Here is a 16,061-nt window from a genome sequence, read left to right on the forward strand (position 1 = left end):
TGTCTGCATGTCTTCCGAATTGGAAGTGAAAATGGTAGGTATGTGAAGAATAGTGTTTGTAATATTTTTTGTGTTAGCTAGCCTGCTTGCTCTTCATGGAAGGCTTTTCAATGGAAGAGAGAAGCTTGCTTTCACTGCTTGAAAAGTTAGAAATATTCAGCTGCTACTACTATGTACTACTGAACCAAGCTTAAACACCCAATCCCGGCCACCCGCTGGATAGAAGAATGTTGCTGAAAAATATGTGTACCCAATAAACATTCTTCTCGGGGAATTTTAAAGGAACTGGATGCAGCCCAAAAGCATTGTGCATATGTATATGTGTGGCCTTAACATGTTCATGATGTCAGAGTTATATGTGTTTCATCCGTCTTTCATGTTAGGAGTGAAAATGGCAGATGTCTAGATTTCAATGTTTATGTAAGTATTGTGCTGATGAAGATTCTTATAACTTACCCATTGATCAAATCCACACACATCCCACCATTGAGACAAGGTGATGATGCACATTCATCTATGTTAATTTCGCAGCTCTCTCCAGAAAAGCCAGGAAGACAAGAACATTGGTACATGTTTATCTTATCTGTGCATGTGCCACCATTTTGGCAGGGATCAGATTCACATTCGTTGATATTCGTCTCACAGTTTTGTCCAGTAAATCCAGGAACACAAGAGCAACTGTAATTGTTGACAAGGTCATTACAGATGGCACCATTCTGGCATGGCGAAGACAAACATTCGTTGAATTCAATGTCACATCTTATCCCAGTAAATCCCGGAGTGCAGAAACACATGAAATGGCCCGGTAAGTTCTGGCATACACCGTTTCCACATGGGGAGGAGTCGCATTCATTGATGTCTGTCTCACAATGCCTGCCAGTCATACCTGCTGGACACTGGCATACATAATTGCCAATCCCATCTACGCATGTACCATTGATGCAAGGATTGCTGCTACACTCGTTAATGTTCATTGTACATGATGGACCACTGAATCCGATTGGACAACTACATAAAATGAAAGATAAAAACATTTTTTTCAATCAATTATACTCTCATGCAGGCACAAAAATTAAGTAATTGGCAGATTGTCGAAAACAGATGTGCACAACCTTTCAGTGTATGAGCCAAATACATCATATAGCTGCTTATAGGTCTGAAACTGGTGCACTTACTGTGTTGTGTGTGTTGATAATTTTTTTAGGAATGCCTTTCCTGGTCTGGACAGAAATCTTAAGCAGTATAAATTCAGACCAGAGGTTACGTGCACCCCTGGTCTAGTACAAATAACCACACTTTCATTTGACATTATCTAATTAAATGTGGTTTTCACTGAACACAGTCCACTTGAATGAGAGACATGTTTTCATCTGCAAAATGTATATACAGCAACACTGAACTTATGCTACTCTGAGTTGCGTAAACTCTGAGTTACGCAATTCTCAGTGAAAAAATGCATGTTCCTCAAATTAAAGCATAACTCACAGGGTAACTGCTAAATTGGTAGTGAACATTAATTTATAATAAAGTACAAATTAATTGGTCGATTGAAACTGCATAAGTACTGAACTATGCTAATTTATAAAGAGGCTACAGTGTAAGCTGTTCAAGTTGTTGAACATGAAAATTTTCCATGATTTTTAGCTTTGTTATTCCCGAGGCTTGGTATGGCATCTGTACGGCAAGGCTTGGTATATCATTTGTAAACTGGCCACAGTTTCACACCCGAGGACCAACGTTATTGCCAGTCATGAAAAATTTTTTTAATATGATGCCCATCAATGATTATTCATTAGGTATGCAAAACTAATTTTGACCCATGAGTGAAAATTGTTTCCTTGCCTTTGAAACCAGGGTTTTATAAAAACCTTTTAAGCATACTATACCTGACATTCATTTGCAGATTTTAAGAAATATTGACTTTAAGGATCTGATTGCAGTCACACGGATACTTAGGATTTAATAAAGCCATCATTTAAAAAAGAAAAATTATAAGCTTTCCATTTAGTATGTTACGCAGGAACAATTTCACTTTTTATTTTAATTTTTAATAAAAGATAGGTGTTCCAAAAAAATATGAAGTTTGATTTTATCTGTTCTATATATATTTCAAATTCAATTTCATTGCCATAAATGATCATTATTACATTTTCCCTTTCTTCTACAGTTGTCTTTGTAATTTACTTTTTAGTCTTCATTTAATAGAACTATGTTGTACAATTGAACCTCTATTAGATGAAGAGGTTTTAAAAATATATATATAATATTTATTAATAATAATACATAATAATACATAAATATTTGTTAATAATAATATATAATACATAAATATTTGTTAATAATAATACATAATAATACATAAATATTTGTTAATAATAATACATAATAATACATAAATATTTGTTAATAATAATACATAATAATACATAAATATTTGTTAATAATAATACATAATAATACATAAATATTTGTTAATAATAATACATAATAATACATAAATATTTGTTAATTAGGACCAAAAGTTGCGGGAATAACACCTATCTTTTCACCCATCAACTGAATATTGTGCTATTTGGTCTCAATAGTATTTAATAGAACTATGTTGTACGATTGAACCTCTATTAGTAAATACTATTGAGACCAAATAGCACAATATTCAGTTGATGGGTGAAAAGATAGGTGTTATTCCCGCAACTTTTGGTCCTAATTAACAAATATTTATATGCCTTTATATGTAAAATTGTGCCTCGACTAACATGGTTATCGCCAGTCTCACCTATCACATAAGTTTGGGAGAATTACTGCACAAGATTTTAAATTGATATGGTACATGTACACACAGACCATAGTCTGTGGCCATTGAATATTGAAACCAACCAGGATCAAATAAACTTTTCAGTACTGATTATTAATTACTACTAATTGTTTTGTATTACTGAATTACTGCGCAAACTGTAATCTACCTGGAGCAGCAGTTTCTTCTAAATGAGCAATTAATGGCAAGTTTAAACATTAAAAACTCTATGTGTAGATATTGATCAGAAGATGGACCAGTTTCGCGGATCATATAGAAGAAAAATTAGCCTTAAATCTACAAATGCAATGGAAACAACACACTCAGTGATGGTAGTTAGTTTAGTTTCATTTTCTTTTCTGCATATTTGTATATGTAAAAAAATGTTTTTAGTATAAATTTACTTCTCTCTTAGACACATATACTTGATAATATTGTAACTGAATGCATAGTAAAAAAAATTAATGAAGTGATTTCACTAGATAAGTTGGTAAACCACTCAACTGAATGTCGTGCTATTTGGTCTTAATAGTATTTACTAATAGAGGTTCAATTGTACAACATAGTTCTATTAAATGAAGACTAAATAAATTACAAAGACAACAGTAGAAGAAAATGACTAATAATGATCATTTATGGCCATAAAATTGAATTTGAAATAAAAAAGATAAAATCAAACTTCATATTTTTTTGGAAAAAATATCCTTTAAAAAATCATAATATAGAACACATTTTTATGATAATTCATATTCAAAAAATATGAATAACCAATACTGGGAATCAAGCAGCATAAAAATAAAAATACAAAAAGACAATCAAAGGCCAACTTACCCGCATTCATATCTATTCTGCAAATCAAAACAAATTTGCCCAGGTCCACATGTGACACCTTCACACTCATTGATGTCTATCTCGCAGCTGCTTCCTTCGTAACCAGGGAGACAGTTGCAGGTGTATTCGTGGGATGGCATTCGAGTACGACAAGTACCATTATTTTGACAGGGTGTAGAGTGACATGCATTGTAGATGTCTCTGCACTGTCTTCCCATGAATTCTGGAGGACACTCGCAGGAGAAGTTAGCAACCAGATCAGTGCATGTTCCACCATTAAAACAAGGACTGTCGTCACATTCATTGATGTTTTCTTCACAAAATCGTCCTGTAAAGTGAAAAATTTCCCTTCATAACTGCAGGAAAAAACATCAACTAGAAAAATTATATAACTAAAAAAGCCATACTTTTCTAGATAGTGTTTTCTATATTCATATGTTTTTTTTTGCACTTGCGCTCCATCATATGCTTCTTTGAAAATAAATCAAAGATTTTTTATGGCATTTGAATTTTAATTCATTCCCAAAACTTACTAGCATTGTAAAAAACTTGTATCTTGAAATAAGCTTTCATATTTAAAACAATAGAAATATTTCCTAAGTTCAATCCACATCCTCATAATATTCATACTCGTATAAAAATCAATCGGAGTGGTACAGTGCTGACTATTTGTTTACAGTACAACAATCATTGTCAGCTTTGGTTTGTTCAAAATCACCAATCTTTAACATCGAATAGACATTTTAAGCTCGTAAATCAAATATGTGCCTGCAAGCTGAATATTTAGCTATTTTCCTTAAAATTTGAATTGTTCAAAAATTGAGACACCAACCTGTAATTAAAAGTATTGCTATGCAGTGATACCTCAGCTAACAAACAACTCAGCTTATGAATTTTCTAATGGACAAAGATTTTTTTTTCATGATTTTTCTGCCTTGGCTAATGAATATGGTTTCGGCTAATAAATATTTTCTTTGAACATGCTAACTTAAGACACCAATGTCGTGAGTTGAATTTTAGTGCCAATCACCATCAGAATTTGTCACTTGAGCCCAAATTACTTTAGAATCTTTTTTTTTTTTTCATGTCTACCTTTATTTCTTTTTCTGATATTTTTGAATGATGTCATGTAAAATGAAAGAGACAGCAAATATAAAATGCATTTTAAAAACCATATGTTTTCAGAGCATGTGTTCTTTCAGTGCAAGACTCTCAGCATCAAATTGAACAGGATAGAAATTCTATGAACTTATCTTTTTCGTCTGCATGCATCAGACTCAGAAATGAGTTGACCAAAACAAAAATGGATGGGAATACCTACGAACTCGACTGTGTTATGTCAACACCAGCTTCAGTTAGCCTGGTGTTGGTTGTGTACGTAGTATAAAATAAGATCTTCAGTATCTTATGTTCCTGTAAATTTTCATTCATCCAATTTTAAAGTTTTTGATTTTAGCCTTCAGTCAATTTTTGTCTTTTTGTTTGCTCTTTGGTATTTTAAAAAAAACTTGTCTGTAAATTTTGGGCAGTATCTGTAACGAATTAAACAATTTTCCCATAGAAACCTATGGGAATTCACATTTTGACTAATGAATCATCTTTGTTAGCCGAGAGGTATCACTGTTTTTAATTACATTGGGACTGAATGGGAATAAAATAACAGCAAATTTTTAAAAGAAATTCTCAAAAACAATTAGAATGATTAATTCTTATTAGATATGCATAGAATAAAGTAGTGAATAAAAAAAAACATGATCTAAATTCAAACATATTCAAAACGCAACCCTTTAAATTTTAAACATAACAGCAACTTTAAACACAATTTTCAATAGCACTTTTGCTTATTCATATATGCTATATCGTATCAGAGATGATTTATTTTTGTAATTTATTTTATTTAAGTTATTTATATGAAATTAAATATTAAAGTTGGATGCATCGTGAAATACAATGTTCAAGCACTGGTGATTAAAGAGGTTTTAACACAAACATGCTCACCTTTGTAACCTTCATCACAAGTACATGTGAAATTGTTCAGGAGGTCAACACATTGGCCATGCACACAGGGTTGAGAAGCACATTCATTAATATTTATATCACAATTTGTACCAGTCCATCCAGGGAAACATTCACATTGATATCCATTGATCTGGAGGTAAAAAGAAAAAAAAACTGCCTGCATATTTTAAAGAACCAAGAATAATCTATTTCATTTCATACTGTGCACCGCCCAGGCTCTTTAGACAATTGTCAAATTTAGCTATTGCCCCTGATGGAAAAAATAATTCAATTAATTCAATGCAAGGCTCAAAAATGCTTCATATACCAAACCACGAGAAAAAAAGTTGTAAGTAGTAACATCAAAGTTGCTGGCATGCAGGAAATTTTACACACGATGCAATAAAATCCAATCACAACTCTCTAATAACAGTCAAACCCTGACATGATGAGCTTATAGCGAACCAAGTCTTTTGACCCTTAATTTGATCTAATAAGAGAACATTGACACAAAAAACTTTGTTCATTATGAGTTGGATTTAAAAGTGCAGGAGGAAAAGAAATGAATTAAACTTCATTTTGGCAGAGAAGTTAGATATTAGAAAATTTTAAACATGCATTCGTGCTAATATGGTTTTTCAGGCAGGATATATATCTATCGCCACTCTCATGTACTAAAAAAATTGTCTCATACTAAGTCAACCAAAATTCACATGCACACACATATGTGTGTGTGATCACTCCTACCTTTCCAGCACTTTAAATAACAGTCACAATAAATTTTCTTGTAGAACCTGAATGAGATAAATAATCTCCTTAAAAGCCTATATTTTATTTAGATCAGAAAAGAATTTCAATTCATCATTAGCATAAATGATAAACCAGTGGTTCCCCTAACCTTTGTGTTATCCTCAGGATATATGCGTAATTTTCCATGAGGGTGGCAGGCACAGATAAACAAATTTATTGGCAAAAAAAACTTGCTTCATTAAAAGTAGTATAGCAACTTGTGCTAGACACATTCCCAGGTACCCAAGAAAGGTATTGGAGACACAAGGTTGGGAACCACTGTAGTAATCAATGATAAACTGAAATGTGAAACACTAAGGTATATTGTATAATAACAATGTATATTGTATAATAACAATGTATATTGTATAATAACAGAATGTATATTGTATAATAACAAAATGCATATTGTATAATAACATGATGTATATTGTACAATCTCTGACAATAAAGTTCGGTGAATGAAGTCAGAACGGCCGATCTGGCAACACTGGCAAAGCAAAACGCTGCACATGCGTAGCGACAGGTGTTGACCATCTGCCGCCACCGTTGTTCAGTTGAGCGTCGTTTGTGTACCGTGAAAGACTTGTTTTACAAAGTTCTTGTTTAGTGCGTTGGTTCTTAACTGAGAACAGGAAAATGAACAGGAAAATCCACAAGGAATTTCTACCTGAGGGCGCAGGGTACCACCTCAGTACGCACAACAAGATTCATGGTTTCTTGTTCACAACAATGCTCGCCCTCACACAGCCAATATCATCAAACAGTTCCTGGCAAAAAAGGGGGGTGGTGCAAATTGAACATCCACCATACTCGCCAGATCTCAATCCTCCAGCCTTCTTCCTATTCCCACGACTCAAACTCGCTTTGAAAGGAAAGAGATTTGACGATATTTCTGACATCCAACGAAATGTGACGAGGCTTTTGACCTCCATCCCAAAAGAAGACTTCTTGCAAAGTTTCCAGGGCATGTATAGGACATCTCAGCGGTGCATAGTAATGGGAGGTGAGGTGACTATTTTGAAGGACAGTAAGGTAACTTTCATTAACATTTTATCTACGTTAATGTTACAGGACTATTCACCGAACTTTATTATCAGAGGTTGCATAATAACAATGTATATTGTAAACACTAATGTATAATGTATATTGAATAGCAGAATATACAAGACTCAGTTGCAACACAAAGCTCATCTTATCTATGACTATGTTATAGCTCTAAGCACTAGAAATTTTAACATATATTTTTGGCAAATAGAACAATAAATGATTCAGTTTGAAATCTTTGACATACCATATCTTTGCAATGAATGCTGTTTGCACATGGATTAGGATCACATTCATTTATATCTGTCTCGCAATTCATGCCAGTATAACCCGGAGAGCAGCTGCAAGTGTAGAGCCCGATTCCATCTTCACACCTAAAGAAACATAACATACAATTATTATTTAAGCATAAAAGTTGATTAGTGAAGACATGGCAAAAGCATACCAACTATCCATAAACTGAAATTACTAATACTACTTAACCGTACAATGCACATCACATGCATTTCTCTATGAAATTTCAAATGAATCGGCACATGCTGGAATGAGTGTTCTGAGTATGTGATCCTAACATATTTATGCTGTGTTGTATTATGTTGTCAAAATTGTGCATGTTTCATGTTCTTGCTGGAGCAGCAATCAGTCCTCCATATTTTGAAGATAATTTTTGATGGCAAGTACTTGAATTTCCACATTATGTAATGTTGTAGGTCTGCCTGCTTTCTGTGGAGACACTTTTTTAAATGGAGGACTGGCTCGCATTCACATCTTGAAGTTGGAAAACTGCAGAAAAACCAATTTCAGCTGACCACCACTGTGAGTCGATGGAGTTTGAACTTGGATCATCACAATTAGAGTCCAGAATGGTGCCTACACGACTGCATAGTGGCTAAACTGAAACTACCGTAAATTGTCTGTGCTGAAACATGTGATTTAAATTTTTTTTAATGTGGTTTCTTTGGTTCGAAGGACTCATTACACTTGTAAAAACAACTTCAAACGCATTCTTTTGTATAGGCCTCGGTTTACAATATTGTATAAATAAATAAGTCAACAAATTACCACATGGGGAAATGAAGGAGTCCTTCAAGCTAACGAACGGTATTAGCTTAGAGCAAAGATGTTCAACCTTTAGGAGAGGGTGTGCCACTTCATTGATTTTAGAAAGTGTCATGGGCTGCCTGAGTGATCTTAAATTCTATAAATGCGCTGCAGGTTGCTTAAGTGCACTGGAACTGTGCTGCTTTGGTTTTTAAATACACTGGGGTCACTTAAATGATCTGGAAATGTGTAACAAGGTTTTAAATGATTTGGGAATGTGCCGTGGGACAGTTAGATGATCTTGGAAATATGCTGCAGGCAGCTTGAGTCATCTGTAAATGAGCCACTTAAGTGATCTGGAATATGTCCCGTATCACCCAAGTGATGTAAAACTCCACTGCAGGTCACTTATGTGCAGCTTAGTTCATTTTTACAAAATTAGGTTTGAGGTCACAGGCTACATCGATGACTACGAGGGCCGCATTTTGCCTGCAGCTCATGGGTTGAGCATGCATAGCTTAGAGTATCTACTAAATTCTCTAACACCAAGTGTATGGTTGGCATCACCATCAGGAGATATTAGATTAAACTGACAATTTCATCTCATAACCCCTGATAACATCAACTACTGGTATTGGAGAGTCAATACTCAAACTTATAGGGGTGCCGAGAAAGACATCCTCTCCACTTGTTAGTACAATATATACAGAAAAATTTGCAAGATATTAGGGAAATATGTTGTAGCTGTCCATCACACTAAGCCATTCAACATATAAAAAATATATATATGCTCCAAGGGGGGAACGTTCTATTTGCTTTCATAGCTTGGAGGTAGAGCACTTGTCCAGTATAAGAGAAACCAGAGTTAAACCCCCCTGTGAGGCCACTCCTAAAAACATCAATATCTTTTCATACAGCCAGTTTTCTCATATAGTGGTACCTTAACCTGAAAGACTTACTCATTTGAATGGCGGCCTCAAGAACAGCTACAGTAAAGGGAATAACAGAATGGCTTAAGAAGCAATTTTGAGTAAATATTTACAAATTATAAAACAAAATAAAATTATGTCGACACTCACACAGCACCATTTCCACATGGATTAGAGGCACATTCATTAATGTTCACTTCACAGAAGCGACCAGTAAATCCTTCCGAGCAGCTGCAAGAAAAATCATTCAGCAAGTCATGACATGTAGCTCCATTCCGGCATGGCTTGTCATCGCACTCATCTATTTCGGTGCAATGAGGTACAGCACCTGTAACATTCAATATCGTACTCCATATAACAGAAATATGAAACACAAAAACATTTTCATTTCATGTATAACAGTGTTTCTCAACCTATGGTACGCAACTATGGTAAAATTAATTTGCAAGCAGACTTGGTAAAATTAATTCTAATTAAACTTAATCCCAACTGAATGAAAAAGTATTCATTCTTTATTATTGATTTTAGTAATATCCATATGGGGGCTCAAATAAAAATTATACCTTCATACTTGGGTTCAACATACATCGTGTCAGGAATTGCAATCCTACAGGATGCAATAAATACATGGTATAACTAAATTTAGTCAAAAAACTCAACTTTTTGCTTTAAATGCAACTTGCTAATTACTGCTAAAATTGCAGAATGGCATAGAAATGAAGAGGCTGCTAGAAATTACAGTAAAAAAAAACTATTCCACGCGAAAATAAATTCAAATTATCAGATTACCATATTTCATTAAGAAAAATATGTTAAACTGGGATCTTAAACAGTGTAAAATACATGGGCATTGGCAATTGTCATCAAAAATGTTGCCAGATGTAGTCACAATCACAAATTGTTATTAAAATTTCTGAAAATTTTCGGAAAAAAAATGAACCTTAAAAATATACGAGATGAATATGATGATGATGATATATGACGAGATGATATGCGAGATGAATTAAAAGAGTGGCCCATCAAATTTTTTCAGACGTTCTATCGGCCCTTGTGTTCAGAAAAGTTGAGAAACGCTGATGTATACTATTATCTCATTTTTGAAATTTATTTAGTTATATCAGTTATATCCATGAACATAATTTTTAGTGAAGAAATACAATTACAGCAGAACTTGGTTAATTCAAATTTTGGATAATTCATATGTTCATGAGCTCCCCCTTGAGTTTTATATCTAATTTAATGTTCAAATTTATAGTTAGAGGGTGAAAATCATGATTTTCTTATGAGCAAATTTAGTATGGACAAATTCTATAAGTTAGACTTTCGTTTTCTCAATCTAGTTGATAAAACAACACATTTTTAAAGACTAATGAAAGATTTAAAATTCTGTTTTTCTGTGCTATTTTATTTATTTATATTTTTCGATAATTTAATGCCTGTTTCAACATTGTTCAGCTGGAGTGCATCGAGACTGTACACCACTTAATACTGATTATGCTTTTCAACCTATATATAGTTAAATGTGTAACATTCAAAAAATCTGAATCTTTTGTTATTAAAAGCATGGAAAGTATCTCAAAGTTCATATTGAAAAAACTTTAAGGAAGTATATTTTCTTGATGGCATAAGAATGACGAGCCAAGTTTGGGTAACAGTTTCATAATGGATGATCATGAACTTTTTCCATAAATCAGGATGAGCAGTCATTTTAGCATAGTCAATTGAGCAGTCATTTTAGCATAGTCAATTGAGCAGTCATTTTAGCATAGTCAATTGAGGAGTCGATTTGAGCATAGTCAAGAAATTCCACAGTGATGCTGATTCCAGTACAGTGGAATAACATAGCAGCAAAAATAAATTATCATAATTACAAAATTGTTTCCCAAATTTTAACAATTTATAACTAATGATAAAATTTTAATAATTAATAATTATTATCTTTTGTAAATGTTGATAATCGATATGGTAATTTGTAGTCTTTTTTAAAGATCCAAGATAGATAAATTTGATAATTCAAACTTTTTCCCAGTGACTTTAAACTTCGAATTAACCAAGTTTGACTGTATGTCTTTTAATCAATCAAATTTCATGGTTCTCTTTATTGTCACTAGCTAAAGAAACGGAGGCAAAACAAAAGAAAAAAAAACAGAACCTAGCACTGCGACCAGAGGTATATTGTACTATCCCCCCCCCCCTCCAAAAAAAATAAGTCTAAGTAGTAGTTAACCTGTAGTGAAGCAAAGTTCAGCAGAGATCCAATACAATAGAGATGTCTTGAAGCTCCCATGGTTCAATCAAATGACAACCCAAGTGCTCAAACCTATGTGCAGAGTACATTCCACATTCACAGAGGAAGTCAATAGCTGTTTCTTCCTTATATAAACAACCTCTACAGGTTAAGTCACTAACTCCTATGACATTAAGATGCCTTTTTAAAGGTATAGTGGCCAGTAAGTAGACAAACAGCTCTACGAATACCATTTTTGCTGAACTTCATCAGCTCCTTCTATATAAAATAGGCAGTCACAATTTCTCTTTTGCCTGTTGCTGACCATCAATGTTCTGCCAATCTTGGTACTGTTTTCTCCTGAATGAGGTGAAAACAGTATTTCTGATTGATTCCCGTGAAATGCTCACAGCTGGCTCAGGACCAATGAACAGAGTTCCAGAACCCCTTCTATCCAACTTGTCAGCTAATTTATTACCCGAGATACCTGAATGGCCCAGTACCCAGCAAAGCCTGAGTCTGTTGTTGTTGGATAAATTACAGAGTGCAGTGTAACAATCCACTATCACCAACACCACATGAGAACTGATTTCAGACTTCTGAAGAGCCATCAGCGCAGCCTGACAATCAGAACATCTAAAAATGCATCTTCTACAAAAACCTCCATATCTATGCAAATTCTACAACACATGAGAATTGCAAAGATTTCAGCCTGAAAAACAGTGGTGTGAAAATCTAATTAACGATGCTTTTCCTATGAAAGTTCTCAACCAAGCTAAATCTATTTCAAGCTAAGGAAATGCAACTTCGATAAAATTACTCAAAAATTGATAAACTTACCCGTATAACCGGCATTGCAGACACAGGAGAAGGTATTAACTCCATCCACACAGTGAGTATTATTTGGACATGTAGTATAAATGCAGTCGTCTATATTTATGTTGCAATTCACTCCAGCAAATCCCAAAGGACAATGACACAAGTATGCATTCAAGTTGTCTTCACATGTACCACCATTCAAGCATGGATTAGAATCACATTCATTGACCTCCTGATCGCAATTCTTCCCTCCAAAACCAGGAGGACAATCACACATGTAATCACCGTATCTATCAAAACAAGCGCTTCCAGTATAGCAAGGATTGTTTTCTTCACATTCATTTATGTTCATTTCGCAGTTTGGACCACGGTAACCTAGATGAGAGAAGTATACATATATATTTATTTTTTTCTTTATTTGGAAAAAGAGATGTACAAGCATACATACACAGATGGGTTATTGATTTAAAAAAAAGTACAATGCGTGAAGGGAGAAAAAACAAAGTTAGTAGTAACATCATTATGGCAATGCATGGGGGGTGCATTTTATCAAAATTAGAGATAATAGTACGATTTGAATAATTGAGCTACTGTCGGAAAGGCAAAATATTTAAAATGCTGATAAATATAATAGGAAAAAATCAATAACTTTAATTAGGGTGGGGACAAATGCTTTAAAAAAAAATTAAAAGTGCAAGGAGATAATAGACAACAGATATCTTTTAATATTTGTTTATTATATTATTTATTTCTATTGATACTTTCCGTAGGTGTATTTATTTTATTATTTCAAATACATACACAATCAGAAAAATGTACAAAAAAAACATAGTGAATGTTAAAATGCAAAAAAAATACAATGTAGACCAAAAAACAATAAAGAGGAAAAAATAAACAAACACACGTGATCTGTAGGGATTTCGTGAACCTTCCATCAGGTCTAGACGAGACATAACTTGAAATTGCTAAAATGCAACAGCATTGGTCATTATGGTATTTTAGTTGGTTACTAGCTATAATACCAGACACTGCCCGGGTTTTCTTCAATTACTCGGAGGATTGAAAAATAGACAAACCATTATAAAGGAATAAACTATAATACTGGCAGCATTAAAAAAGTACAAACCATTGTGAAGACATATGCATGTATAAAACACATTACTGGGAACCACGGTAACGAAATTAAATATTCAAAAAGTCATTGTTGAGGCTCAAGAACCATTGTTTCCCAACAGTTTTTCACCAATTTCTGGCACTTGCCCAGCTCTGACAAACTTTTAAAGTAGCCTATTATTCAATCTGGGTCCTGTTTGGTGTATATGCAAAATTTGGCAACAATTGGTCTAAAATTACAGGATTGTGGAGAGAACATATTTACACATACACACAGAAAATCAATTTTATACATATACTAGCTGATACCCGGCGACGTTGCGCGCCCTGTAAAAAATTTACATATATATAGCTTATTAATTATTTCTTAATCAAATATTTCTGCATTAAGTAAAAAAAATTACTTTATTACTAAATATTTTAATTAAAAACTTCAGGCAATCGCTTGTGGATACACAAAATTTTTTCTTTTTCCATCTGGTGTGTAGATGTACAAATTTTTCTATTACCAACACGCGAACAGGTGACAAAAAGGTGTCCGTGTGAAAAACAGGGCTCAAGTAAGTTGATACCTGCCACTGCTAACGACTGGCCTTGCGCTTTGTTGATTGTCATGGCAAAAGCTAAATGAGTCGGGAACTGTAATCGCTTGAAAGTGAATGGCATTTCTTCGGTGGTAATTGGGATACGTGGAATGAAGACTTCTTTTTCTTTGTCACATCCAGTTAGAATCGTTGCTTCAATGATGCAATTGTGCAATTTCTTCACGCAGAGTCTGTTGCCATTGCAGAGTATCGGTGTCTCCAAATTTGTTAAAAGCATTATAGGTGCTCCGACTTTGAGGGTCAAATTGTGTGTTGGCACACCCGGAATATCCAAAGAGTTCAGAAATTCTGTAGGATACAGAACTAAATGTCTGCGCTGTGTCTGTGACAGTGTCAACCCGGACTAATTTTCCCGGAATAATTTTTAGGATTTTTCCGTTGATCTTGTTCACACTGTCATTTTTCGGTGCCAGAATCGCACTCTCACAAAGCCACTCATGGTTTCGGTGATTTTGTTGAATGTTTGGGAAGACGTGGTCTGCAAGTTCTTGAACTGAGTTTATATATAATAACTGGCAAAATCCATTTGGGAACGTTATCAGTCCAGTGCTTAGGTCTACGGGAATTCTTCCATTGCCAAGTTTGATCAACTGATGTGAAAATGATAGCAGTGCTGAGTCATTTTGCAGTTGAACTCGCATGTTGGTGGATAATGATAATTTTTTAGCTTCGTGCCAGAGTGTTGATGTCCTAACAAACTCGAGGCGACCACCGATAGACAGCACCTTCACTTCCAACCCATCTCACTAATGGCAGTAAATTGCAATGTAGCGATATGGCCAGAGTTGGTGTTTGGTGAAGTAGAGTGCTGATGATTTGAGGCAAGCATTGAGTTCATCAGCTAGCGTTGAACATTTTTATTCCCAGTTTTATCGCCGTAGTTGTTGTTCTCTGTTGTTAGTGACGCCATATGTCCAGCTTCTGCAGCGAATATTATTCAAACTCCTTTTAAGCACTTTTTAAATTGAAACTATACCTCAACGATGGGTGGTTGATGAGATAAAGGCCACATTAGCACTTACAGGACACCCTGTATAAATGCAAGCAAAAATATCTGGCGCTTCCCGGGTTTTTTTTAATTACTGGGAGGATTGGAAAAGTGACAAACCATTATAAAGGAATAAACTGTTATGATGGCAGCGTTAAAGATGTGACAAACTATTGTAAAGGCATATGCATGTCTGAAATGCATTGTTGGGAACCACGGTAACCAAAGTAAACGTTCCGAAAGTGATTGTTGAGGCCCCAAAACCATTGTTGCCCGACGGTTTTTTGCCCATTTCGGGCATTTCCCCAGCTCTGACGAACTTTTAAAGTAGCCTACGGTTCAATCCCGGACCTGTTTGGTATATATGCAAAATCTGGCGACGATCGGCCTAAAACTGTAGATTTGTATAAAGAGCATACATACATACATACATACTTTCACATTTATATATAAGATTACAGTATTGAGCTAGTTAACCTTGTCTGAGTAATAGTCGGTGAGAAATAGTGGGAGATCACAGTGTTTTTTTCCTAGATAAAATTCAGAATTTTTTAAGTAGTAAATAAATTATGCAGATATAATACAGTAGGATTCAAGTTTTTTGTAATTGACAATGTCTTTTGTGGAATTCGTAACATTAATTGTATTTTTAATGCTATAGAAATAGTTCATTATTTCTGGAGTTGTTACAATTACATAAAATTGATATTAGTTATCGAATGATTGCTGATACATATTCATACAGGGTGTCCTGTAAGTGCTATAATATGGCCTTTATCTGATCAACCGTCCGTCATAGAGGTATAGTTTCAATTTAAAAAATGCTCAAAAGGTGTTCAAAAATTACTCCTGTAGCAGTTTTGAGAATGAAAATAACAAA

The 16,061-nt window shown here is 34.3% G+C and overlaps 1 protein-coding gene across 1 annotated transcript in view; it reads right to left on the reverse strand.

Moving 5' to 3' along the window:
• The window catches only part of crb (cell polarity complex component crumbs), a 112,923-nt gene that overhangs the window by 16,739 nt on the left and 80,123 nt on the right, over positions 1-16,061 (reverse strand). Inside the window, exons 6-11 of the mRNA XM_089231612.1 lie at positions 12,497-12,850; positions 9,580-9,757; positions 7,707-7,833; positions 5,624-5,774; positions 3,626-3,953; positions 457-1,008 (exon numbers count right to left, since the gene is read on the reverse strand). Of these exons, the coding sequence (XP_089087738.1) occupies positions 457-1,008; positions 3,626-3,953; positions 5,624-5,774; positions 7,707-7,833; positions 9,580-9,757; positions 12,497-12,850 (1,690 nt within the window). The remainder of the gene's footprint in view (positions 1-456; positions 1,009-3,625; positions 3,954-5,623; positions 5,775-7,706; positions 7,834-9,579; positions 9,758-12,496; positions 12,851-16,061) is intronic.

The sequence above is a fragment of the Pholcus phalangioides genome, unplaced genomic scaffold, assembly GCF_987345545.1.
Source record: "Pholcus phalangioides strain wild (caught in Gottingen) unplaced genomic scaffold, Ppha-v1.0 ptg000004l_1, whole genome shotgun sequence".
Classification (NCBI taxonomy): Eukaryota; Metazoa; Arthropoda; class Arachnida; order Araneae; family Pholcidae; genus Pholcus; species Pholcus phalangioides.